The 27249-nt window shown below is 38.5% G+C and overlaps 1 protein-coding gene across 11 annotated transcripts in view; it reads right to left on the bottom strand.

The window, feature by feature from the left end:
* Nucleotides 1-9779: 9779 nt before the first annotated feature.
* The window catches only part of eya1 (EYA transcriptional coactivator and phosphatase 1), a 136179-nt gene continuing 118709 nt past the window's right edge, over nucleotides 9780-27249 (bottom strand). For all 11 annotated transcript variants that reach the window (XM_089125599.1, XM_089125596.1, XM_089125598.1 and 8 more), the window contains 6 exons: nucleotides 17494-17552; nucleotides 17243-17403; nucleotides 16943-17057; nucleotides 15012-15133; nucleotides 14279-14379; nucleotides 9780-10555 (listed from right to left, as the gene is read on the bottom strand). In XM_089125599.1, coding sequence (XP_088981725.1) covers nucleotides 10475-10555; nucleotides 14279-14379; nucleotides 15012-15133; nucleotides 16943-17057; nucleotides 17243-17403; nucleotides 17494-17552 — 639 coding nt within the window. In that variant the 3' untranslated portion in view covers nucleotides 9780-10474. The remainder of the gene's footprint in view (nucleotides 10556-14278; nucleotides 14380-15011; nucleotides 15134-16942; nucleotides 17058-17242; nucleotides 17404-17493; nucleotides 17553-27249) is intronic.

Here is a 27249-nt window from a genome sequence, read left to right as displayed (position 1 = left end):
GAAGTGCTCTAAAGCACTTTTTTATGGTATTCCGCCATACAATACAGTCATCAATTTTAAACGCTTAGAAAAACACAACGTTTTATTTTGTGTCACCAGCCTAGGTTGAGTTACACTAATCGAGTAACTGTGTTTAAATAGGGAAAACGAGGAAGGGTTTGGTCGCTTCTCTTTTGGGCCCATATTTAATGCACTGGGCTAAGCTAAGTGCTAACATAGTTTTGCGGCAATACAGAGCGATAGAGTGCACGCACTGAGACGAGAGAGGTATGCATCAGCTCGTCTTAGTTAAGGGAATAACATAGTTTAATATGAAAACCCGGTGGAGTATCCCTTTAAGTCATCTGCAACAGCAAGAAAATGATTTATCAAAACTCAACAGGTCAATAATATGCTGTATATTTTCTAGATCATGAATAGTATTTATATTTTTTACCATTCACGACTCTCGCGGCGCTCTCCGCCATTTTGAAATGGTCAAAGGTTATCTCATCTCGGCAACTCGTCCATCAAAATATTCTACGAGTTGCCCAGTGGTAAATACCACATGAGGGGGTGTTCATGTGCATTTTCCACGTCGGCTTTTGGTATTTACCATAATTACCATAGCACATGAATGCAGCAATAGGCCTACAAGTTTTCCTCTAGACAGCAACGATATTTAAATATCTTTCATAGCTTCATCAGGGTTATCATAGTTATGTTCAAAGAAGTGTATCCGACATGGGAAACCATCTCTGACCCCTGGAAGAACACATTACCTCAGCTGAAGCCAGAGTAAGTGTGGTGTATCTGTCATCTACGCGTCAATGACATCAGTCTACATTCACCAGTATAAGAGAGTCCGCACCGCTCAAACATCAATCAACAAAGCCAGACTGAAGAGGAAAGAAAACTGCACTCCCACTTCACTGGAATCCAAGAAGAAAAGGAAGTGTTTTACGGATGTAAAGTTGACTTACTTTAATGCTTTACTGTGGGACACAACAGAAGAATCAGGCAGTAGGAGGAGATACATTTTTATAGAGAGAATAAACGATCCATGATTCTCTTCACATGGAGAGTCTTTTCAGCCTCCAAAGCATTTCTCTGAAATCACCCGTGGAGAGAGACAGGGCGCGAGAGAGGAAAAATCCCATGACTTATCAAAGAAAAACAAGCCAAGGCGGGACACAATGCTGTTTTATTAACCGGACGACATAAAGTTTATTAAACTCACAGAGAGGTTGGAACGCGGGCCAGCCGAGAAAGGGCTTGGAGCGAATCCGAGCCATAACGGGAGAAAGTCTGACCAATTAACACCAGACCGGGAGGTCTGAGCGCAGCTCGCTGGCCAAATTAAGTCCCGGGGGGTGCAGAAGCTCACATCTCAACGCAGGGGAAGCCGGAGTCATCGGCTCTGCGCTGCCAAAACGAGCCCTGAGCCGTCCATATAACTCACTGCCACTCACTGCTTGGTGGGCCTACAAAAGAGCACTGAGCATGCAGTTTGACCGCAAGTGCAGGTGGAGGTTGCGAACGGGAGAACGGAAAGCCAAAGCCAAGCTCTCTCGCAAATATGACTAACTACTCCCAGCTTAATGACTGGGGCCAACCCTCTGCTGCTATAAAACCAGCACCGGCCCATGTGATAGGCTGCGATGTTTACACAGCGGAGGGTTTGGAGGACACATCTCACAAGGCTCTACTTTGCTGTTGCACTGAAGATCGTCCTTCTAAAATTGTTCATAAATCAAAGATACTTTTATTGAGCCAATTGGAGAGACATTTCAACACCTTCAGCGAAGATATCATAAATTGCACTTAACTCAAAATGGAATAATGGGATAAATTATTGGTTTGGAGCCAAGGTCCACATCAACAGGAGTGCAACGGCAAACATCTAAACACTTTTGGTGTTAAAGTGGAATGACCTCTTTGTGATCACGTGCTTTGTTCCAAAACTTGTTGATCTTCTTCTGTAGGCAATATTTTATGTTTACTGCCCTCTTAAAACAAACTCATTTTGGTTAAAGGCATTGTCACATGAATTTTTGTGCAGAAGGCAGTCTCAGAATACACTGTGACAAGCTCAGTGAAAAATCTTATGGCGGACAGACTTTTTGATTGTGTAAAAAATAAAATAATTAAATAGCCTAATTAAACTGAATACTTAAAAATATGCTTAGTAACATCTCATTCCTCTTTATAAATACATTCTTTGTATTAAATTAAATTAAATTTAATGGAACGTATGTCACTCGGTGGCTATCTTTTCAGAACATTTCATGGGAACTTGAATTTTTGTAAACTTCAAATTTGGAATACAACTTGGTTAGATATATGGCTTTGATTTTATAGTAATTTTATAGGGGAAAAAATATATAAAAATATATATTTTATATACAGTATATAAAAAAATATTAAGTACATAATATTTGATTTACTGTAAATTTAAATTTCCATAACTTTTTCATACTTTCATTGTTTGAAGTTTGAAAGTATTGTTTGCTTTTATTTCAGCAATTATCTGCTGAATGTTTTTTTTTTATTATTTTTTTTAAAACAAGACCAAATGTAAGTCTATACTCCTGAACACAAAGGAAGATAACTGGAAGACTGTTTTAATCAAACATATCTCATTCCCCATTGACTACCATAGTATGTATTTTTTCCTACTATGGTAGTCAATGGGGAATGAGATCTGTTAGATTAAAACATTCTTCCAAATATCTTCCTTTGTGTTCAGCAGAACAAATAAACACATAGAGGGTTGGAACAACATGAGGGTGAGTAAATACTGACAGAATTTTCATTTTTGGGTGAACTAACCCTTTAAGTGGTGGATTTTAATGTCCATTCTCAAAAAGGTATGACAGAGTATACTTTACTTAGAAACATCTAAGTAAATAATACAAAAGATATTACAAAGGAAACTTTAACTAAGCATAAATTACTCAACCTTTTACAAGTTAAATGACTTGTTTTCTTTGTTAATTTTACTTATAGCCCACTGAAGTGCCTTGGAACTTGCAGCTTTGTATAATGTGTTGACGTAATTTCCACAGAAACAGGGAGAGGGTTTAAGAACATATTGATTGGCTCCTCTCCCGTAGCACCATGGAAGAGAATCCGAGCACTGATGAGACGTTGGACTTCATCTTATTTGAAAGAACATTTGAGCAATCAAACTCACATCTCCAACCCATATTACTCTGTGACGCGTCAACGGTCGCTTTGGTGGTATTTATAGCATAGGGGGCGGGGCGCTTTAGATTCTAGAGAGTATTTAATTGGACAGAAGATGTGATGAGAGGCTGAAACAGTTCATTTTGTCATTGTTTTGGAACACACAAACTTATTTGGAACCTTAAAGCTAACATATTCATACTAAAGCTAACAAACATTTTGATTTCAAGGGGCCTTTAACTTAGTCAAGTAGAGTTTACTTTAACCACATAGTTCACTTTGAAATTAATTTTTGATGTGTTTTAGCTTACCTCAAGGGCATCCAAGATGTAGGTCTTTGTTTCCACAGTATTTTCAATTTTGATATTTTTCGGTCAAACCGTTGTTGTCTATCAGTCATATAATGCCGGTTTAGGGGGTCCACCATCGGTTCACCTCAAAGAGCATGCACAGAGAAGTCCAAATTAAACATGATTTAATGACTCGTAAATGTAAGTACACATTGATGGCCTAAGACACGAAACGAGCGGTTTGTGTGAGAAAACGAACAGTATTTATATCGTTTTACCTCTTGTAATCAGTCACGTCCGCGCTTCTGTCCAGAAAGCCCCGGAAGTTATCTCTCGTGCTTGTACATCACTCATTGTTCACACAGAGATTTCACTGTGAAGATATAACCATATTTAGATATACAGGAAATTGCAATGGAAGATGATTTCGATATATCAACAGACAACATTCATTTTTTTTTCGCACCCACGCAAGAGATCATTTCCGGGGCTTTCCGGCGCTTGCGCAGACCGAAGCGCCCGTGCCTTCTGATCACTTGGACGTGGCTGTGGTTACAAGTGGTAAAAACGATATACCGCTCGTATACAAACTGCTCGTTTCGTGTCTTAGGCCATCAAAGTGTACTTACATTTAAGAGTCATTAAATCATGTTTAATTTGGACTTCTCTGTGCATATTCTTTGAAGTAGTCCCCATATCCCTCCATTATATGACTGATGGACAACAACGGTTTGACCTAAAAATATCAAAATTGAAAATACTGTGACAGACACCTACATCTTGGATGCCCTTGACGTAAGCTAAAACATATCAAATTTTAATTTCAAAATGAATCTCATATGTGAATTTTACTCAGTGTACTAGATATTTTTGTGATATTTTGTGAATAAGGTCTATTGCAACTTTTGTTTCATGCTTACTTTAATCAAGCTTTTGAACTTGAATAAGGACCTGTATAATAAATTCAGTGCACCTTTAAATCATTCAATCATATATAAAAATCCAAAACCCAACCAACCAATAAGCCCAGTATGGCAAGGCCCACAGCTGTAATGGCAGGTCAGAGAATTGAAGTCAGTTTTTTACTCTGAGCAGTAAATCGGCCTTTCCAAAACACACCATGAAAAGAGGCAACAATAACTTCAGATATTTTTCTTCTCCCAAAGACAAACATCATAATTAAAGACGATGGCAGTAAAATGACAGGCACCACTGACTTATGTAGTTTCATAATGTTACTGTTGGAGGAATGTGCATTTCAAGTGCTTTATTAGAGCCTCTCTCTCTCGTCTGCAGTGTAAAGATGGAGTGAACTCCCTCAGCTTGAAACACATTAGCTACCGCATCTGTGGGGAACAAGGGCCTTTTAATAGACCCTCTGGTTGTAAAGTAACTCATGTGGAACGAGTTTTTAATGTTTGATATGTATGTAATATAATATTAGTTCACTTACGATGGTCCAGGAGTGGCTCTTTCTGTGTGAATCTGCATGAAATCGGTGTCTGGGCTCAGGCGGTAAATCACTCTGGTGCTGTTTGTCAAGGAATTACTCGCATAAGAGTGTAAAGTGATTTTCTTTTTTCCCGGTGCATATCATTTTTTCAAATTCGATTTATTTTAGAGGTGTCTGAAACACATAGCATGGACTATATTACTTGTAAATAGATGAATTATCTGTGAGAATAACCAACGCATTCTCACCCCAAGGCGTCACCTTTGACCATGCTTCAATATTTGACGTTTTAGGCGCCCTTTAGCGTCACTTACATGACGCGATCGGCGTCATCTAACTGACGCTAAAGGAAAGCGTCTGTTAGAGGACGCGGTTAGGTTTAGGTGTGGGGTGGGGTGGGGGTAGGGTACATGCGATCCTAGGGCGTCATCTTACTGACGCTAAAGGGCGCCTAAAGCGTCAGATATTGAAGCATGTCCAAATGCTTCCCAAGGCGTCAGTTAAGTGACGCCTTGGGGGTGAGAATGGGCTGGAATAACACACAACAAAAATATGATGCTGCATGGATAAGTTGGTGTGAGATGATAGATAGATAGATAGATAGATAGATAGATAGATAGATAGATAGATAGATAGATAGATAGATAGATAGATAGATAGATAGATAGATAGATAGATAGATAGATAGATAGATAGATTTATCCCTATTTATCCCCTTTACAAATTATGTTTCATTCATTGTGTATATATATAAATATAAATCGCAGTTTTTCCAATGTGGTCTCAGACTTTTGGAACCATTGCATATCAAAGGGAACAAAACCCATTCTGTCCCAATGTGGTAAATGAGCCTCAGACAGAATCCTGGCTTCTCCTTCTTTGCATTCCAAGGATAACAGCCCTATCAGCTCTTCCTGGCAGCCTTTAAATCCCCTGGCATATTGCTTAGATGCCATCTGAAAACATAATTGACTTCAATATTTGTCAAATAAGATTCCATGAATGCTTGATTCTTCTGAGCACTTGCAGGAACGCCTCTATTCCTCTGCCAGTCTCTCGTTACATCTTCATTTTGGCCACCTCATAAAATCAGCCTCATAAATATTTTTCATGCGTTATATAAACCAACTCCACTCCCAACTGCAAGTGGCCGAGCTTTTTAGAAAAACACAGGGAAACATTTGTGGAGAGGAGCTGTTATTGGAAGCATTTGGCTGTTCTGCAAAGAGAAATCACTATTAGGTGAGGGTTTCACCTTCAACTATCCCCAAGAATAACACAAACCGCCCGACTGACAAATCGGCAGGATTATAGCGTATTCTCCTCATCTGAATCTATAAACACAGCTAAAACATCTCTTTATAAAGAATATGATCAGACAGTAGGCTATTCATACCAAAATACAATACAATTTTCTGTCAGTTTGTGATCAATTTAGAATCTAGCATTGTTTTTGCATCATATTGGGCCCTTAACGCAAGTTTCACAAAGGGAAAAATGGTTGGCGCGCCCAGCACATGATCTGATCTAAAAGGGTTGTCCTTATTCTCTTAATGAGTAATGGGTGCGTTTTAGGCGTTACGTACAATAAACCAATCAGAAGCCCCTTTGACACAGCGCGTTGATCTCAGGAAATTGGCGGGAAATTGCCAGAACGCCTTCTGTGTGAACGCAAACACGACCCGGGATTGATACCGGGTTGGGGACCTAGTAACATTGCTGGGATCAGTCCCGGAACGCGCGCTGTGTGAAACAAAAGCCAGGGCCAATGCCGTAAGGTGTATGTCATAGTGATGACGCTCGTGCCATCGCGTGACTCTGTTGCTCTTAGAAGAAAGTTTGTGTTCGTCATCAACAAAGAAAGGACGAACAAATACCTGAAAACTGGAGGGAAGCAGAGACCAGGAGCTCCTCACTATCCGAGATGCTTAGATCGTTCACTAGCTTTGTGGAACGGTATGCGACGCGTACGTTACACGTCTCATCCTGACGTCATGTGTCTTCCCGGGATTTTTACGGGTTGTGTGTGAACGCACTCACAGATCCCGGCAAATCACTGGCAGTGTGAATGAACCGAAATCAAACAATCCCGGGTCACATTATCCGTGTATTTTCCGGAATCTCTGTGTGAAAGGGGCTAGAGTCTCATCTACCATTTCTTTTAAAAGCCAGTTGCGTTCGCGCCATGGCGAATTCGCTATTTACATGGCGGAATTTTCAAGCGGAAAAACTGAACGCTTCTCTAGCGAGGAAACGAATCTGTTTGTGCATGAGATTTAAAAGCGCATGACCATCTACGGGACAAAGTGTATGCATGTTGTGGACCCACCTATAGGCTTGTATTACTAACGCGCTCTTTAAAGGGATAGTTCGCCCAAAAATGAAAATTAAGTCATTCATTACTCACCCCCATTCTGTACCAACCCCATAAGACCTTCATTCATCTTCGGAACAAATTTGAAGATATTTTTGATTAAATTTGAGAGGTGCTACATAGGCTCCTAAGGGCTTGAAACTTGACGTCCAAGTCGCGCATGCGTCGTGGAAATCTCTTGAACTCTCGTCTTAAGCCTACAAGGAAGAAAAGGAACAGCCAAATAAAGTCGTTATTTTTGTTTGTTTTTTTCGCACAAAAAGTATTCTCGTCGCTTGATAAACTTATAGTTGAGCCACTGTAGTCACATGGAATATTTAAACATTTTCTTCAATGACTTTCTGGGCTGTTAAGTTTCAATCCCTCAGGCAGCCTATGTGGTAGTGATCCACCTCTCAAATTTAATCAAAAATATCTTCATTTGTGTTCCAAAGATGAACAAAGGTCTTATGGGGTTGGTACAGCATGGGGGTGAGTAATTAATTACTTAATTTTCATTTTTGGGTGAACTATCTCTTTAAATAACAAAAATAAATAAATAAATAAATACTGCGCCATTGACTTTAGACCAGGTTTCAGTTGATCAGTATATCAATGCGCCTGAATACACCTCGCTTTCAGACCAGCACACCCAAGGGCGCAAATGCATTTGCCATTTAAACACTGTGACTCAGGACAAGAAAATGATAACTGCGTCGGGCTGAAACTAGCAAAGAACACTTGCGTCGCGCCTGGCGCTGCATTGCACCGGGTGTATGATAGGGCCCATAGTCTGGAAGCCCTGGAGTCCTTAAAATGAACTGAACATATTGATTTTAAATGTACTTTGAAATCCCACATATTGTTCTAACAGTTGCTTTGCACAGAGATGAGAGGAACGGAGAGCTTTATACGACATTACATCAGTTATGATGATTTAAACAAAAGTGCCATACATGACGTGTTGTCTGAGAATCTGTTGCCGAGGAAATGCTGAACTGCAGACCACCAAATGACAAAAGAGGCCACACAAATACTACATTCCCAATCCCAATAATAATAATAAAAAAGACTTTTATGACGAAATCCGTCTGTGCGTGTGCGTCTGTATATGTAAAATGTTAACATAATGATCTCCGGACACAAATCAGTTGCTCATATGTTCAGAAGACCGCCATTCCAAAACACTTAATTTGGAGGCATTTGATCATAGGACCAAACAGTCAATAAATACAAACTCCATGGCAGATTATTGCAAAGCCACCATTTCAATCACTCGCAAAAAGGGGAAACGTGTGTAACAGTTCACAAATCAGTTTTTATTAATTTAAACACAATCAAATAATAAATGTCAAAAACATCTGTACACATCTTTTTTTGTAGACACAACAAACTGTGTTTCACAATGAGGCCCACATATTGTAAATTATTTCCAGTTTGCATTATGATTGCATCATTTATTTAAAAAAAAATGCTGTGTTAAATCTAGAAAACATCTACTGTTACCATGATCTAGCAGCAAAATGTGATTCCCCAGTAAGGGGGGATGGCGGGCGACGCAATAAGAAGGGGTGAAATTGTAAATGTGGTGAGAAAAACTAGGCCAGAGAAGACGACCTCACCTGCAGGAGTCGAACATCATCATGTGCCGGGAGGGAAAATTAGAAACAGATCAAGTTAGCTGGGGAAATTCACAGTCGATAGCACATGTATGTTCTAAACTCCATTGTGAGTGTGTGTGTGTAGGTGTGAGTGAGTAGTGGCTTTCTTTCTTAAAGTCTAAGAGCTAGAGTTTCCAGTCCACAGTTACCTTAGAACTACCAATATGCATCATGAAAATCCAACTACAGTGGACTCAATCAAAATAAAAAGACTACTTCATACAAAAATTACACTTGCTGTACAAGACTTTCTGCTTTAGCGCCAGTACAAAAGATAATAAAACCTATTTAAGCTTAAACGCCCGGTTCAATGTCCAGGAGATAGTACTGGGAGATACAGACATTTACACTCAGTTTGAAGCTTGACATTCAGACGATTATTATTCTTATTATGCTGTTTATGTTCTTCCTTGGGAGTTTGAGCTACCGTTGGGAATTAATTCACTCTATCCGGTATGAAATTCTGACAGAAAGAGTCGCATTTCATTGTGGAGAAAGTCTCTACAAGTTCTCACCACCAGAAGCGCACAAAGGAGGAAACGAAACATCACTGAAGAAAAATACGAAATTATTGACACTTGACATCCATGCTTTTGGTCATGACAAAACAATTATCACAAAAACAAAAAAAAAATCCTTATCTACATTTATTTATTGAATGAAACCTCGAACACGTCAACACTTTCAGGCTTTGCACGAGCTACTGCGGGCAACGCCTTTACGGACTTCCATGAAGCGCTTTCCACAGCATGTACCTTAATCAATATAGGAAAGAATAGTCCAGTGATTACAAATTTACACACAAAAAAATGTCTGTACACGATTGTCTCTGCAATGTAAATAGTGTTTTGTTAAATTTTTTTTTCCTTAAATTACTTAGAAAATCCTTTTTTTTTTCTTCCATAAACTTCTTGGTGTAGTAGTGGAATCAAAGTACTTTGTAACGCGAAAAGGCACAAGTCTCTTAAACAAAGCGCCTTTTTTGGGGGGCCGGTGCCTCTCCACAAAGTCTCTCGAAGATTATAAATAAGAAGAGCAGGACATCCAGGACGACGGAGCTGGAGAAACGAGAAAAACGAGGGGGCCGTGTCCGACTTTCTTTGTACCATCGATTGAGAAAGACGGAGACGTAGAGACAAAACATTACACCAAGTCGCAGTGGGATCGGAGTCCTGCTGAGTTCCAAAGGCATCGGTAGCTCAGTTTTTGTCACAGGTGTGAACCCTTGCCGAGTCCCCCGCGTAGACAGGGCTGTAAAACATTTTGATGGCTTTGGAAAAAAAAAGCCAATTCACAGTAACCAGGGCCAGCAGCTGCAGCGCCATAAATTCACTCTCCTCCACTTCGAAAAAGGTTTAGGGTTAAGACGAATTGCGGCCATGTGTCAACACGCTGAGAGAGTCGCTCTCTCTACGTTGTGTGTGTGAACGATTTTGTTTTTTGGTCTGGTGCTGTTGGAACGCAGACGCTCGGGCGACGAAGCAGGCTGACGGTGCTGGGTTTGGGTCTTCAGGGCCCTCGCACGCCCTGGGACAGAGCCGTCACAGTGCTACAAGTACTCCAGGTCCAGAGCGTGGTGAAGGGCCATGAGGTCAGAGTGACTAGAGATCCTCCAGAAAGGCATGTTGTGCTGGGAAAGATACAGAGAGCAAGAGTGTTTGAGGGTGAAAGAGAAAATAAAGAAACACAAAACCTGCAACGAACACTTCACTTAGAAAAACAATCACGCCCATGAGTGCCGACTGAACAGCCTTGATGGCCCGTAACATCACGAGACTCGAGAAGAGGAAGGACTTGCAAACTACAACCACTGAAGCGACACCATTCCATTGAGGTTACTCAGTAAATATCACTTGAAATAATAGGCTAGTAATAATAAAAAGATCAAATTTGGACAGTTAGCATAATGACATACTGTATAAACAAATAAAGCAAAATCTGTTATAAAACATGCAAAGTTCTTAGTAATGTAGTTTTTAATGTAGTAACCGACCACGTGGCATTTTACATACTGAGCTAATTTTGCCTTGTCATAAAAAGATTAAATGATCTGATATTTTAAGAAACTTGGACCTTGACATATAACCATTACGGAAGAGGATTAGGGCCAAGCCTCGATATTTAATGAGTTTGTTCTCATAAGATTGTATATCAACTTTTTTCAAGAATTTTAACGAGTTTAATCTCGCATTATAATGACTTTAATCTCGTTATTTAATGAGTTTATTCTCAAGATTGTATTTAGAATTTTTTCTCGAAATTGAACGAGTTTAATCTCGTATTATAATGACTTTAATCTCGATATTTATTGAGTTTATTCTCAAGATTGCATTTTGACTTTTTTTCTCGAAATTTAACGAGTTTAATCTCGCATTATAATGACTTTAATTTCGAGATGTTTTTTTTTTTATTATTATTGCTCGGCGCTAATCCGTAAAAAAGCGAGTACATCGCGCTAATTGGACTGATTTTTCCTTCTAAAAAGACTTTAGAATTCTCAAATTCTCTTTAAAGTTCGTATGCTAATTATTATTCTGTCAAAGGTAGCTAAAGTCGATAGCATTTCTTTGTTACTGAAAGAAAGTCTAAAATATAGCTTGACTAAGCAATCCAACTCTGCCATGTCCTCTATGGCTATGCTGTGAACACTGATTTCATTTCGACTTTTTTTTTTCTCTCAAAACACGACTTTATTCTTGAAATGTAATTTGTTTATTCTCAAAATTGTATTTCGACTTTTTTTCTCGAAATTTAACGAGTTTTTTCTCGAAACACGACTTTATTCTCGATATTTAATGAGTTTATTCTCAAAATTGTATTACGACTTTTTTCTAGAAATTTAACGAGTTTAATCTTGCATTATAATGACTTTAATCTCGATATTTAATGAGTTTTTTCTCAAGATTGGATTTAGAATTTTTTCTCGAAATTTAACGAGTTTAATATCGTATTATAATGACTTTAATCTCGTTATTTAATGAGTTTATTCTCAAGATTGTATTTCCACATATTTCTTGTAATTGAACAAGTTTAATCTCGTATTATAATGACTTTATTCTCGATATTTAATGAGTTTATTCTCAAGATTGCATTTCGACTTTTTTCTCGAAATTTAACGAGTTTAATCTCGCATTATAATAACTTTAATTTCGAGATGGTTTTATTTTTTTTTATTATTGCTTGGCCCTAATCCTCTTCCGTAAAAAAACGAGTACATCGCGCTAATTGGACTGATTTTTCCTTCTAAAAAGACTTAGCCACTTGCAGATTCTCTTTAAAGTTTGTATGCTAATTATTACTCTGTCAAAGGTAGCTAAAGTCGATAGTATTTTTTTGTTACTGAAAGAAAGTCTAAAATATAGCTTGACTAAGCGAACCAACTCTGCCATGTCCTCTATGGCTATGCTGTGAACACTGATTTCATTTCGACTTTTTTTTCTCAAAACAAGACTTTATTCTTGAAATGTAATGAGTTTATTCTCAAGATTGTATTTCGGATTTTTTTTTCTCTAAATTTTTTCTCGAAACACAACAACTTTATTCTCGATATTTAATGAGTTCATTCTTAAAATTGTACGACTTTTTTCTCGAAATTTAACGAGTTTAATCTTGCATTATAATGACTTTAATCTCAATATTTAATGAGTTTATTCTCAAGATTGTTTTTCGACTTTTTTTCTCGAAATTCAACGAGTTTTTTTCTCGAAACACAAAAACTTTATTCTCGATTTTTAGTGAGTTCCTTCTCCAAATTGTATTAAGACTTTTTTCTCGAAATTTAACGAGTTTAATCTTGCATTATAATGACTTTAATCTCAATATTTAATGAGTTTAATCTCAAGATTGTATTTCAACATTTTTCTCGAAATTTAAGTTCAATCTAGTATTATAATGACTTTAATGTCGAGATGGTTTAATTTTTTATTATTGCTTGGCCCTAATCCTCTTCCATATTACCATAAAGATATAGGGGACCTATATTTTTTTTGTCCATGTTTCTGCACGATAATTTGGCAGCTAAATGTTTAAATATTAATAGGCAGTGAACAATTTAGATATAAAAAACATAAGAATATTTTTTAATACATTTTAAAAGTTGTTGAAAAATGTCATCAAAAACATGAAATATTTTAAAATAAACAAATTTATGGAATCCCCATAAACCCCATAATACTCCTCAGTAAAAAGAATCACCAGGTGGGAAATAGAAACTATTAAATGCACTCCGCACAAACTTATCCGGACACAACGCTGCAAATGAGGCATTGTTCCTGGGAGAGGCCACAGGGAAATATGATTCTGCCAGAATGAAAGAAGCTTGTCAGCTCAGAGACGTCCACACACAAACCATTACTGAGTCTTATCAAAGGTATAGCCTCTCTCAGGCATATGTTCCGCTTAGAGAAGCTTGCACTGACCCTTAAAAGACTCTTTTCTTTTGTTTTGTAAATTGTCTTTGCTTTTAACTTTAAAAGCCAGAGATGGTATCTCCCTTTGCCTTGGTCGGTTATTAACTAGAGGGGAATTGTTTCTGGGATACGATGGAAAAAAAAACGAAAGTATACAAAGATTTGTCTTTGCTTTGGTGGTTAAATACAATGTCACCCTTGACACTAGCGTTGTATCTGACAAAACTGCAGGCTCCATAAGTGCCAAGGACTTATTAAAATCCCCGGTGGAACATCTAAACACTTTTTTTCAGAGGAAATGGGGACTGACATGTAAAACTTAAACTTGGTGTTGACTTCCTACGCTCGCATTCCTTCTATGATTAATAGACAACATGGAACTAATTACTTGGCACAATATAATAAAGAATCACATCAACACTCATTCATCTGTTTGCAACCTGTCTGAACAACAATCTGCTTTGATAATTACATGATGAATAATTTCAGGTTTTGTGGTTTATAGCTCTGGATTTACATGAAAACTTGGCAGATGTTCTGAATACACAGGCAGCAGGTAACATAAATCTTCTGGTTTGAACAACATGAGTCGTGGAAAACAACACTAAGGTGTTTGGCTGCCCCTCTGACGGTTCTAATGTTCTTCTGAATATCCTCAACTTATCTAACAATGCTTTAAGCCTCTCAAACGCATGTTATATTTATGAAACGGCTCTCTAACATGCCTGAGAGGACTTGTCTAGCATTACAAATGGTGAAACAGCACAGTCTCATGCAGGGACGTGTAATTATGTCATCTCGCCTCCCTTTACATTTGAGCTGTCAAAAGAATTGAGCTGATTACAATGTGAGATTTATTCTCTCGCTGGTCCAATGGCATTTTTTCAGAGAATGGATTGAAGGTTTGAAGGAAAAGTGGTGTAGAGTTCTGGGTGTCTTCGTACCTTTTTCGACCCTTGCTCCTCCTCCACACCGTCCCCCACCACCACATAAACAACTTTCCTGCCGAACCTCTGGATTACTCTCTCGAAGCAGCTCTCTTTTCCTGGGGAGAGGAGAACCAGGTTAAGCAAAGAAAGCCACATCCAAGACCAAGCCCCGGTGAAGGGGCTCTTTAAATACGCCATAAGTTACACAAAATTACGCAGTGTAAACACTTTGCCTTGGGTCGGAGATACGATAAGATCGATGCTAAGATAAAAGTAGTCTGAAAAGCATTAAGTGTGTCTTATTCCTCCCAGAATGTGAGACAAATGGCTAAAACAAGCCAAATCAACCTCGCATGCAAATGCCGCAGCGAGGGGAGGTGCAAGAGCTTTGCGCAAACGAAAGTACGAAAGTAAAGGTTGGTGTTTATTTTGCATTCGCACAAAGTGCAGAGGCCGAAAAGAAGAAAAAAAAAATGTCAAAGTGGAATGACATAAATTTGCCGAAGTGGTTTCATATGTGGACCTGAAAAGGAGAGGCCCAGTTCAGGCTGAGCTCCAAGAAAATAATCCCAGCCTGATTAGACCTCTTCCTGAACATCAACCCTCTCGTGTGTCCGCCACTTCTGCAGCCTAACCCAATCACACGCCATGTGTCTTGCGCTGTTTACACATAATATCGTAGTAATTACGGCCACACTCCAATAGAATCCATTCACACACAGGTAGTTAATACTGAGCTCACGCTTACCTATTTTCGTGGCGCTATAAATGTTTTCAATTGGAAATACTACTCCCAGTCCGTACAGAAGGACCTTGGCGAGGGCAGGTATGAGCTGTGTTGTGGTCACTAAGATGTTCACACAGTTTGATCTGTAAATGAAAGGCAAATTATGTCAAGTTAAAGCAGACAAGGGAGGACAAGTCGAACAGGCGTGCCATTCGTCATCCAAAACGCCCCGTGATAAATGGACCTTGAATTCTTGCAAATAATCGGTGCTCTAAAATGATATTTTTGTTTAAAAAAAAATAATACAGAGAATAAGTGAAGAGCTCTTTTCCAAAACGCGTTAAACGACATTTTTAAAAAAAATGAGTTTGTCGTGTCATTCTGCTGCGGACAGAACCCTTTCACTGCTCTATCAACGTTTCATGCCGAATCGCTATATTTCCTTGTTTAAAATGTACTGCAAGATACAGTTTCTTCCCAAGCCGCGATAAGCACCAGCCCTGTTTTTAGCCTAAACACGATAAATCCTCAAATTCAATGAGCGCTCTACACAATCCAGCACGGCGGCACTCTGAACAGAGGTTTATTATGTTCATTCATTCCTCAAAATGAGTCCTAGTTTTCTAGTCGACTAGTAGTAGATCATTTAAGCCATTTGTATTATCAGTAATCACATATATTGATTTAATTAAATGGGAGAGAAACCATATGAGCGTTTTTAATTGCATATTCCGCATCTCAACGTATGCATAAAGCTTGCCACAAAGAACCGGCAAAAGTAATGATTATGCATGAAACATTTGAATTGTTTATTAATAAACTAGTGTTTTCTGTCAGTGTCAGCAACAAAGATAAAGGTTGATGATGCTTACTCGCCATCTTCGCAGTGAACGCGCATAGAGAAACGCATACTTCGAATTAGCCTATACATACGCAGAGAGTTGCCAATTTATTTTAGTTTTTAATTGTTTTGTTTAAAAGTAGATATTTAAAGCTTTCTGTAGCTTAGTTCTCAGGCCTGTGTGAGGCAAGCATCGCGGTGTTTCGGTTCATATTATGAGACGCGCTCCGGTTCACCTGCGCGCCTCTGTGTCCTGATTATATTGTCTGATATTTACTTCTAATGTATTAATCCAGTCAATTTGTCGATGAAACATTTATTAAAATGAAGATACAATTTATATGAAACGAAATTTACAAGCTTTCTACAAAACAAAACTTAATAAGTGGTCAAAATCATGTCTGACGCACTCCAAATATTTTCCGATATTGGGCAGCTTTTGAATTTTGATCCTATCTTACTCATCTCATGCGGTTCCCTTTTCATAGCCTACTCAACATAGATGAAATAATAAAAATAAGTAATGTAATATTATTAAAAACAAATGTGAAATGTTTATTTTTTTTGTTGTTGTTTTTTTTTAACTTATATTTAAGCGTCATGCCTGTGTGTGTGTGTGCATGTGCTGGAGGGGTGCCCATCCCTTTTTTGAATATCGTTATCATATATTGATCATTTTTAATAATTAGTTTTTTCATGCATATGTTGAAATTGGTATTAATAATTTGTTTTTTTTCATGCATATGTTGAAATTGGTACTATTTGTTTGAGGTTTATTTCGATTTATAGCGTTTTGGAAAAAAATAAAATTAACTTTTAAATTATCATTAACAATATTGTTGTTTGATTTAATAATTATTGTTCAAAATGTTCAGACTGAACCAATAAAACATTTAAACAGGATAATTTGAATATTCACAAAATGTGTGGGTCTAGGTAAAAAATGTAGTTTTCCTGAAAACTATTGAAATGGATTTATAGCGTTTTGGAAAAGAGCTCTTCAAGTGTTCTTTGAGGTATTGGGGTATAAAGAGCACCGTTATTCATGCCTCTCACTGATTTATGTGTATCAGTGATGGGCTCTATATAATTCGCTCGTGCTAAGGCCTACCTTGAGTGGATTAATGTTAGTGCTTTCAGTGCCAGTGTTAACCAGGAGTCAGTCAGGGCTTCAATTTCTGCTCGCAATTGCAACCAGGCTTCCCTTTTGGCCGGGCCAAGCAGACCTGAAATGAACAGAAACATTGTTTGAGTTGGACCGTCCTGCGAACACTTTGAGAAATTTAGAAATTTACCCAGACCAAGTGGTTTCTGCATAAGGGATTATTTGAGAAACTTATGAGTGCTTTTGTTGACGCACACCACCCCTCTTCCCCAGCAATTTTAGAAAAGCAGTTTATTGGGGAATTACCTCCGACGTTATTTTTATAGGTGGTGTAAATTTCTTTTACTCGTCTGTAGCGGAAGGCGAGCTTTCTCATCCAGTCCACACCTCCTCGTACGCCGGTGGCCAGGCACAGGTTGGCACTAGTGGCAGCAGCGTGGAATCCGTCTGTGCTAAAATTATATGTGCTGAACGGAGAGGAGAGAAAGAGAGAGGGCTCTTGAGCTCGACTTTAGCCAGAGGGAACTGTGAAATGGCTAGTATGATGCCAACTCTACCTCAGATCCTGCCCGTTGTCGTCCGAAGACACGTCGTCGATATGGACTTGATCGCATTCCTAGAAACAAGCAGAACAAATGACGGTGAGCCGATAGGAATTCAAATATACCAATTGGATTAATTGTTTTCACGTGCGAAATTTGGTTCGATTTGGCAGCTTGAATCCATGAAGTGTTGAATTCCCAATTAAAAGCTCAAATCAACCCTCGACCACTTCCAGCCCCTAACCCCCCACCTGCTAAATCTTAATAAAAATAAACGCCATCATCAGGGGACCAGAGATCCAACCCATTTGGCCACTACCACTAGGGGGATCTCTTGATATGCACATCCGCTGGTCCGGGAAGTCAATTGGGACGGGATCGGTAGACTCCGGGAAGGTGGCCTCTCTGTGTTAGGTCTGCTAGTCCAAAAGACTGGTGCCTGAACAAAGAGATAGCTGTGGGATAATGAGTGCGTCTGTGCCCCCTTCAGGGTCTCCACTTCTTGGAGAGGCTGAATGATTCTACAGCTCAAAGCTGATTCAGCCAGTGTACACAGTAACACAAACCAGACTTTCTGGTAAATGTAACGTACTAGAAAAATTGAACCTGATGCTAACCGCCAATGAAATTATGACCTCTGATTGCTGCTGAGCCACACACCAACACAGCCTGAGGCCAGCTTTTTGGAGAAAGCAGACTGAAAATCTGTTATTAGTTTTCCATTTATAGTCGTCCTCTCCCACCTCCCCTGGCAAGAGCCCTAGATATTAGTGAGCAGGACCTGAGCATTCGAATCAAACAACAATAACATGGAAAGACAGAGTTGGTGGCTCGGGGCGTTCCAAAAATCGTACGCGAAAAATAAAATAAATAAATCGATTAATTAAAAATAATATATATATATATGTATATTATAAATTAGCTGACCACCATTCACCATTCTCTGGTAGGAGAGGGTATTTCCTTTAAGCCATTCCTTAGAATTTCCTTTCCCAAACATTAAGCCTTTTAATTAAGTTTCAACTGCCTGCTAGGACACAAAAATACAAAAAGGACTTCCTTGTTTTAACTCAATCTGAACCTGGCCAAATGCTGACGTTATTGCATTCCTGTCTAATGCTACAGCAGGGTAGGGGTAAGCGCTTTAGACCGTAAACCTTTTTTATTTTACTGGTTCCCCTCTGAACAAATTTTTCATCTCTCTGGATTTGTGGGGAGAGGGAGGGGAGAACGACGTGAAGAGAAACTCAAACCAGCTGTTCTTTAACAGAATTAAAATCTTGACCCCCAACCCCTGCTCTAATGCAGCCATTCTCTCGCCAAGCCTCTCCCAGCAAGCCTCGAGATCCAAAGAGGAAAAGACTTTGACCTGGTGCCCCGCTCCTCCTCTCCAGGGCTCCGCAGGCTCAGATAAGGGGGAGGGGGGGCTGGAGGCGGGAGGGTTTGTCGGGGGTGACCTCACATGGAGAACTCGGGGCCAAAAGATGGACTGCCAATTGCAGCCACGGCTCAGGAACACCTCCAGCTATTTGTGTAATCTGTTTCTAGATAGTCAGCAGTGGATCTGTAATACTTCTGAAGTACCAATTTGTTTTTCAAAGAGGACCTTTGGACAGGCCAAAATCATTACAGAAAGCTGGGGTTACAGTTTACAACGTTTAATCCTGAGTATTAACTGTTATGATGACAAATGCAGTCCATTTCTGATCAAATAAAACATGGACTATTTGAAATACTTCCAACCGAGATTGATTAAAACACCCGAAACATAAAAAAAAAAACACGTTCCAGCAGTTTTGCGCTTGTTCAATTGTGCGCAGCTGTCTAGGTTACCATCTCCCTTTGACGGAATCACCGCATGTTTACATTGCCTTTTAATTCTCTGGTTATTACGACACACAATTAACAGTCTTGTTGTGGGCTTCCAGACCTCCGGGATGAAAGTGAGGGCAGAGAAAGAATGCACAACCTCTAGCAATTACTGCACACAGCTGGAGCCCACATAAACCACTTGACTGCCACTCTGGTAGCTGCACCCGGACCCTAATGGAGCCGCCCGGTCCTAATGTCTTACAGTAACTCATGAGACTCATTAGGGCAGCTTCTTAAGCGCTCGTAAACACCGTTAAGCCTAATGACCGAGGATGGGCCAGCTTTAAGTGGTTAAATACAGCATGTGGTTGATCTTTAAGGGTGGCTGTCTGAAGCTATCTTCAAGAACGGAAGAGATATTGTAAATATTGCTTGAGATATAGGACAATTGAGCTGGTGGTAAGAATTCAATTGAGATAATGGGGTCAATGATGTATAAGAGACTTCATGATAGCATGTACACCTTTTCTATTCATGTTGGTTGCATGATTTTGAAAATGTATACCATTTTCAAGGAAGATTTACATTAATGAACTGAAAATGTCATGTGGTGTAACCATTAAGTAAAACGTGATATATATATATATATATTTATTTTATATATTTTATAGCTAATTTTAAATAAAAATAATAAAAAAAATAGGGCTGGGCAACGATTAATTGCATCCAAAATAAAAGTTTGTGTTTCTACACACATACTATATGTGTGTACTGTGTATAATTATTTTCAATATAAAAAGTCACACACATGCATGTATAACATATTTAAGATGTGTAATTAATATATAAAATATTTATATTTAAAATAAATAATGTATAAATATATATACATGCAAATATTTCTTAAATATATACATGCATGTGTGTGCATTTATATATACAAAATATTTATACACACTACACAAACATTTATAATGTAAACACAAACTTTTATTTTGGATATGATTAATCGCAATTAATTGTTGCCCATTCCCAGTGTGATGCAATTGAAATAAAATAATAATAAAATATTATGCAACAGTCTCATTACTTTAATGATTTTTTTTTTGCAATATAATATAAGGAAATGTATTAATTGTTGACATTATACCTAGAAAATATAATCAATTAAAAATTGCAAATTACAATGCATTTTGAATTAATATACAAGAAAAAAAATGGTCATGTTGACCCTCAGATGCAAATGAAAGTTGAGTGTGATCCAATGTAAATAGGTCTGTCTTTTCCTCATTGTGGATCTCCTTGTTCACCAAGAGGTGGTTCTTACAAACCTAACATCACTCCTAACTAACACCAGATGTTCCTACTGTAGGCTGTGTAAAGATCCTCCTCTGCAATCCATACATAATTACGTCTTACACAAACACTTTGTCTCTGTTTAATTCATCAATTTTTTGATCCTTCTCATTCGTCACACAATGCGAAAGCCCTGGTAGACCAAACAAATGTGTAAATGTGTGGGAAAAACGGTGGGAAACTGCAAGAGAAGCCTAATAAACTACAAAATAAACACCTTGAAATCAGCTCTTCTCTATTTCCATTCACTCGCTCTCATTTTCTTTTCAGTTCCTCCTCTGACTATCCAGGCCTAGAAAAACCTTTTCATTTATGCGAACTATCAGAGCCTCCTTTGTTCGGCTGGCATCTGTCATTAAGCAATCAGGCTGGACTGGCTGATTCTTCCTGTTGGCCAGAGGAAGGGCTTTGCTGCCGACTGCACAGAAGCAAATGCTGCAGAACGTCAAAAAAGAAAATGATTATTTAAAACTACAAACCTCACTTTCTCTCTCGTCCCGAGCTGGAAACATCCGTATTGCATTACTCTCCCTGGCTACCTCCATTTCTCTTTCCCCCCCTCTCTCTCTCTCAGCTCAAGCTTTCATCCCTGGCCGTGCCTTTGGGTCAGACCCTAAACTTTGCTGAATCTCATTCTGGAGAAGGAACCAGCTCCCCACACAGGTGAGCGGCCCAGGTAACAAAGGCACAGTGTGAGTGATTACAGCCATCATCACAACATTCCTCCAAGCCTACAAGCTAAGTCCATGTGAAAAAGCCCAATCCATGGTTCGCAGGTTCTCAATGCTGCCACTCCATTGGCAGGGTCTGTCATCCCCCGTCTGTGAGGGGGGTTCATGACCCCAGTGTTTGCCCCCCCCCTCCCTCCCCTTCACTTTCCCACCACAGTTGGCCCACGAAAAGGGTGAGAGAGGTAAAGGGGAAAGAGGGAGGGTGCAGCTTACCTGTGGGTCGGACACAGGATATGGAGAACAAAGAGAGTTCTTCAGACCCACTTCATTCCAATCCACAGTTTGTGCTTGAACAGTCATGGAATTCAAACAGCCGAGTAAAACAAAGCTCTCGGAAAGCGCGACTTTCCTAAAACCGAGGCTTTTCGCACTCTCTCATAAGAAGATAGGAAAGTGCAGGGGTCAGTTTCATGAAAATCATCTTAAGAAGAGTCATTCTGAGAAACATTCCTAAGTAAAACTCTTAAAGGTTATCCAAAAGAACATCTCATTCTTTAATTCATTATTTGATTGTACGGTTGTTCTTGCCGAAGACGGTAAGCACAAAAAAGGAAGTCTTTTTATGCTGCCTGTAGATTACCGTAATACTCATAAAAAGCATGCACACTGTTGGTTCGAGTTGCAGTTGAGTTTAGCACTCAGAATCCCACTTTTTAGGGTTAGGTTAGGTTTGGGTGCCATATATTTTAATTCTTTGCCTCAAGATTAAGCAGAGATGTTGAATTCATTTGCGCTCCGTTATTTTACAATGATTTTTAAGAATTCTTTTCAGCAATTCAAAGCCTTCAAATTTTGTCTTTAGAACAATATTGAGAAACACAAGAGATAATAACAGTCTTAAGAAATGGTTTGGGGAGTTAAAATTATTCTTAACTTTATTTTCAAGTTATATAAAAAAAAGAAGTAAATAGTAGTTTAGAAGAATTTCATTCTTACGTATGGTGTAGTAAAGTAAACTTGAGTAAAATGGTGTAAAGTAATAAGATGTGGTCAAACATGGTCTGGTACACCAACACCAAATGTTCCACTGCGTTTCTACCTTATAGATGTATCAAAAGTAAAAAAAAAAAAGAAAAAGGTTTGTCCAAATAGGAACAAGCAAAATCTGTTAATACCCTTATGGTTGAGGATTATATCAAATGATAAATTATTTTCTTAATTTAAAACACAATCTTGCTTCAATCGAAAAATAATAATAATAAATAAGGGTGAGCAATCAGCTTCTAAAACATCTTTTTGTCACCACATTGTTTGTAACACTACATTTTCCACAGATGCATAACCTTTATTGCTTTTAGGCCCCATTACTGTGGGCTCCTGGGTAAGAAAGGGGCCGATGCTGAGCGTAGATAGACAGGCCGACTTTAAAAGCTCTCCTTTCTCTCTTTAGTCATTCCAAAACACATCAGGGCTCCTGCCTGGGGACCTGTGGAGCTCTGACAGCCAAAAGACACTACCTGCGTCTAGACGTAAAAACACATTAAATCGTGTTCCTGAACACACAACACGTGCAGGGAAAGTTATGATAATGACTTATTTCACTTTCAAAAGAGTCACTCCTCTATTTTGGTTTGCTCCGAAGAGCTCGAGGAATTGTGATGGAACATTTGCTTGTGGTATTGGCCAGAAATACAGTATATTAAATAACAAAGCTATCTCTGGAAACTAAGATAGTTGAATTGCACTGGACAGATGTAAAGCGCTGTGTTGTTAAAAAAAAAAATGTAAAAAAAAAAAATAAGAATAATAATAAAATAAATTAAAAATCACACCTCTACTTGATTCCAGCTGTAAACTCATAAGCGAAGCCCCTCCATCCCGGAGGTGCTAAACCCGTCCCGTTTGCAATGTCACCGGGTTGGCCTCAGGTATGCATCGGCCGAGGTACGGCCGGGGATAATTGAAACCGTTCCCACCTCAGCAGAGCCAGGGAGCAGATCTCTGTCCCGCAGACGGCTCTGTGTTGTTTTCTCTCCCGGCGAGCCGTGGCCCTTCCCTGCTGAGAGGGAGCACGGCCGGGCCTCCAGAGACGCACATTCCCACACACCAACCCGCACTCCACCTCTCACCCAACACACAAGAATGCTTTCATCCCCTGAACATCCTCACACTCAGGTACTGCACGCAATTGCATACAAGAGTTATGGTACAACCAGTTGTGGTATAGCCAAAGAGAACAATGCCAACAAGTCTCTGTGTGCGTCCTGTACACATGCTATATGATAAAAATACTACTGAAAAAATAACGTAATATTTTTTTAAAAAATTTATTTTATTTTTTTTGTTTAAAAATCATTTGTTAATATTACATTATTGAGAAGTGAATTAATTTTATGTATATCAGTATGATTTTTTTTAAAGAAAGAAAATTAGAACTGCTATTCAGCAAGACTGCATTACAACTGATCATTTGGTGACAGAAAAAATTATGATGTTATAAAAATATAAAAATGTCAAATAAATGCTATTCTTTTGAACTATATTCATCCAAGAATTTGAACTATATTCATCCAAGCATCAGTTATCAACGCTGATGATAAGAATAACTAATGAGCACCAAATCAGCACATTAGATTATGATTTCTGAAGGATTATGTATCATTTTCTTCTGTATTTTAAATAAAACAAAAGCTGCCTTGGTGAGCATGAGATAATTATTTAAAAAATGTTTAATATTTTACTGACACAAAACTTTTTAATGGTAGTTTACTTGATAATACATTTGGTTAAAAATTTAAATGTACACTACATTTTTCATTTTTACATTTTGATCAACCATTCAATAAAGTTATTCGTACAAATGGCACAGGACATTCAGCACACTCTATTTTAGTATAAAACTTGTGGTTCCTGAAATTTTCCTCAGTCATGAAGAAATTTGAATCAATAAACTGCAATCAATACAAGGATCATATTGCTGACAAGCATGAAATATATTCTGTCATTGTACAATATTAATAATTAAGTGAGCAAAAAAAAAAGACAGTGTTTTTTTTTTCCCAAAGACCTCTCTTTATGCGTCTTCTCGCTTACAGTAGTGTGTGTGAGCAATTTATAGCCTAACCCTTAAGACCAATACGACATGCCTCATCCTTTTCATTACTTTCCTCTATATCAACATTCATCCGTAATTATTTGAATATATCAAAATCCCATCAAACACAGGTGCAAGAACGCGTGCGGAACGGCAAATAAATAACACAACCCATCGACTGCACCGAATAGTGTAACACAACACAATGCAACATGACCCCACACATCACCAACACAGACCGACGCTTAAATCAGACAGGATGTGACCACGGGAAAATGTATCCATGTGGATTTATACACTAAACACTGATAATTACAGATCATAGTCTTGTTTTATTCCCCAAAATGAGCATTGTAAGTGCTTGGCACAAAGCAAAAGCTGAGTGTATTTCTGGATTGTGCCGGCTGTCCTTTGCACATTTGGCTAAGTTACACAGTTGACAATCACCAATCACCATTAGGCATTTGTATGTGCAAAGCCAGAGGGAAATCCCTTTATGGCTTTGACTAAATTAGACCGAGCATGTGCATTTCTTCAAGGTCTCAAATACATATTTGCTGTGGTATTATTTACAGTTTGAAATTCTCCAACCATTTTTTAGTTTTTTTTTTGTTCTGTCCTTCTGAACACCCAGTTTAGTTCAAAGAAAACATTCTGTTACGGTCTAAAGTAGAGAACGTGAAGTATTCAGCTATTGCATGCAATTGTCGTTTTAAGAGAAAGGTCCTTAGCTTTAAAGTGTCAAAACGAAATGTAATAATTCCGTTGCTGAGATATAGCAGAAAGGAAAAAACTGCACATTGCACAATCCAATCATTTTACAAGATGCCTGGACAGCCGAATCATACGCGAGCGGTTTAAACACATGAAACGAAATCAAAATACAGGACAGATGTTGTGAAAAAGCTACATTTAAGCTTTGTCACAAAACTGTCTTTTTTTTTTCTCCAAAAGACGGGGAGGGGGTAGCTTCCATTATACAAAGTGCAGCGGGCACAATTCAGTGTAGCCAAACATACGGAAATATTTAACAGCCAATTGCTGCCAATTAACTTTGATCAAGATGAGTGCGATTGGAATCTCCCCGTCACTCGAATGTCTCGGGCAGCACAAACATTTTCTTTCTCCCTGGTTCTCGTGGCAGGAAAAGCAGAGCGAGGCCGTTGACTAATGAGACTTGGCAGGCTCGCAACAGTTCTCCTCACACTTAAGTATCAAACAAAACATTTCCTCCTCCGTGAGGTCAGCCACGAGCAGGACACTCAATGGGAAAATCAATGGGTCAATGGAGTCGGGTTTTGGGACGAGCGGTGTCTGGGATCGGGTGGGTTCAGCGGGCTTGGATGGATCTGGTCTGCATAGTCTGCTACTTAAAGGCATAGTTCAGACTTCTTTTATCGTTTATTTCAAACCTGTGTCGTTTCAAACCTGTATGACTTTTATTCTTTAGTGGAATTCAAAAGGATAAAGTTTGAAGAATGTTCAAGCTGCTCTTTTTCATGCAGTTACAATCAATGGTAACTGAAGCTTTCAAGCTTCAAAAAGAAAGTTATGTATCATAAAAGTGGTCCATATGACTCAATTGCTCAAAAGTTGTATAATTGCTTTGTGTGGGAAATAGACTGAATCTTTATTTCTTATTATTCATTGATAATCTTCCACTTCTTGCAACCGGATCCATGAATCAGTGAGAAAAAAAAATCTAATTTTTGTCAGATTATGTTTATTGAGTCAAAATATTATTAAATCTATAAAACATTTTTTGTTTTGTTGAGTGTAAAAAAAAGTCAAACTGAGAAATTAGTTTTTATTGTGGAAGGTAAAACATATAAGTCAATTCAATGTTGAGAAATGTACACTAAAAATGTTGCTGCCTTAATTTTTTAAGTACACTCAACTTGGATGTTTAGGTCATTTCAACTTAAATTACATTAAACTGACTTCAAAATTAGTTGAATCTTGTATAACTTAAACAAGTTGAAAATTGATTAACTTATTTTGATGAGTAGAAACATAAGTTGTCAACTTATTGATGATATATTTTAACATGATTTTGGCTTTGACAATTAAATGAAAAGGCCTTTTAAACTATCAATCAGACAACAGAAGGCATGTAGCCGATTGTGTAACAGGTTTTGAGCATGTTGATAATTTAGAGGCCTTTTATATGCATACCAAAATAAGATACAGTTGGTTTTATAGGTTAAGAACTTCAGAACATGTTTGATTTGTGAATGAATCATTCATAACAGTCTTATCCGAACTGAATCGACATATTAATTTAACAGATTAAAAAAAAAAAAAACTTAAAGTTTGGTCTCTTTTCTAACACAAAGCAATGGTACAACTTCAGAAGACTTGGAGTATAAATGATAACTGAATTTTTATTTTTGGATGAACTGGCTTTTAAGGCCAGGGTTTGTTGAATTATTAGCATATTTTTAGACCTGAAGCTATTTTAACAGGCCATATTAGATGATCTGTGTAAATCGCTAAATGATGTGCTAGATCGAGCAACACCAGTTCTGGTCAAACTGAATTACACTGCAATGAACACATGGAGCGCTGCCAATCACGAGTAGAAGTGACCCCAACAGTTTCGTTTTCACCCCTCACCAGGCGGGGCAGACAGACACCTAGATACCCTCTCAGTAACTGCCCCCGGGGGCAGATTTTACACTGATCCTACATGAATCAGGCAGAGTGGGCAGAGCAGCCGTTTTCAGACCGTGACTGAGTCAGAGACACCGAGCACACAGCATGACACGCAGACAGTCAGAGCACGTACAGAAATATTAGAAGCTGACAAATTGGCCTGGGCGGCAGGGGGAAGGGAGG

This window comes from Pimephales promelas, chromosome 22, assembly GCF_988280905.1.
Source record: "Pimephales promelas chromosome 22, fPimPro1.hap1.1, whole genome shotgun sequence".
NCBI classification, from domain to species: domain Eukaryota; kingdom Metazoa; phylum Chordata; class Actinopteri; order Cypriniformes; family Leuciscidae; genus Pimephales; species Pimephales promelas.
This window is presented reverse-complemented; position numbering and strand designations above follow the sequence as displayed.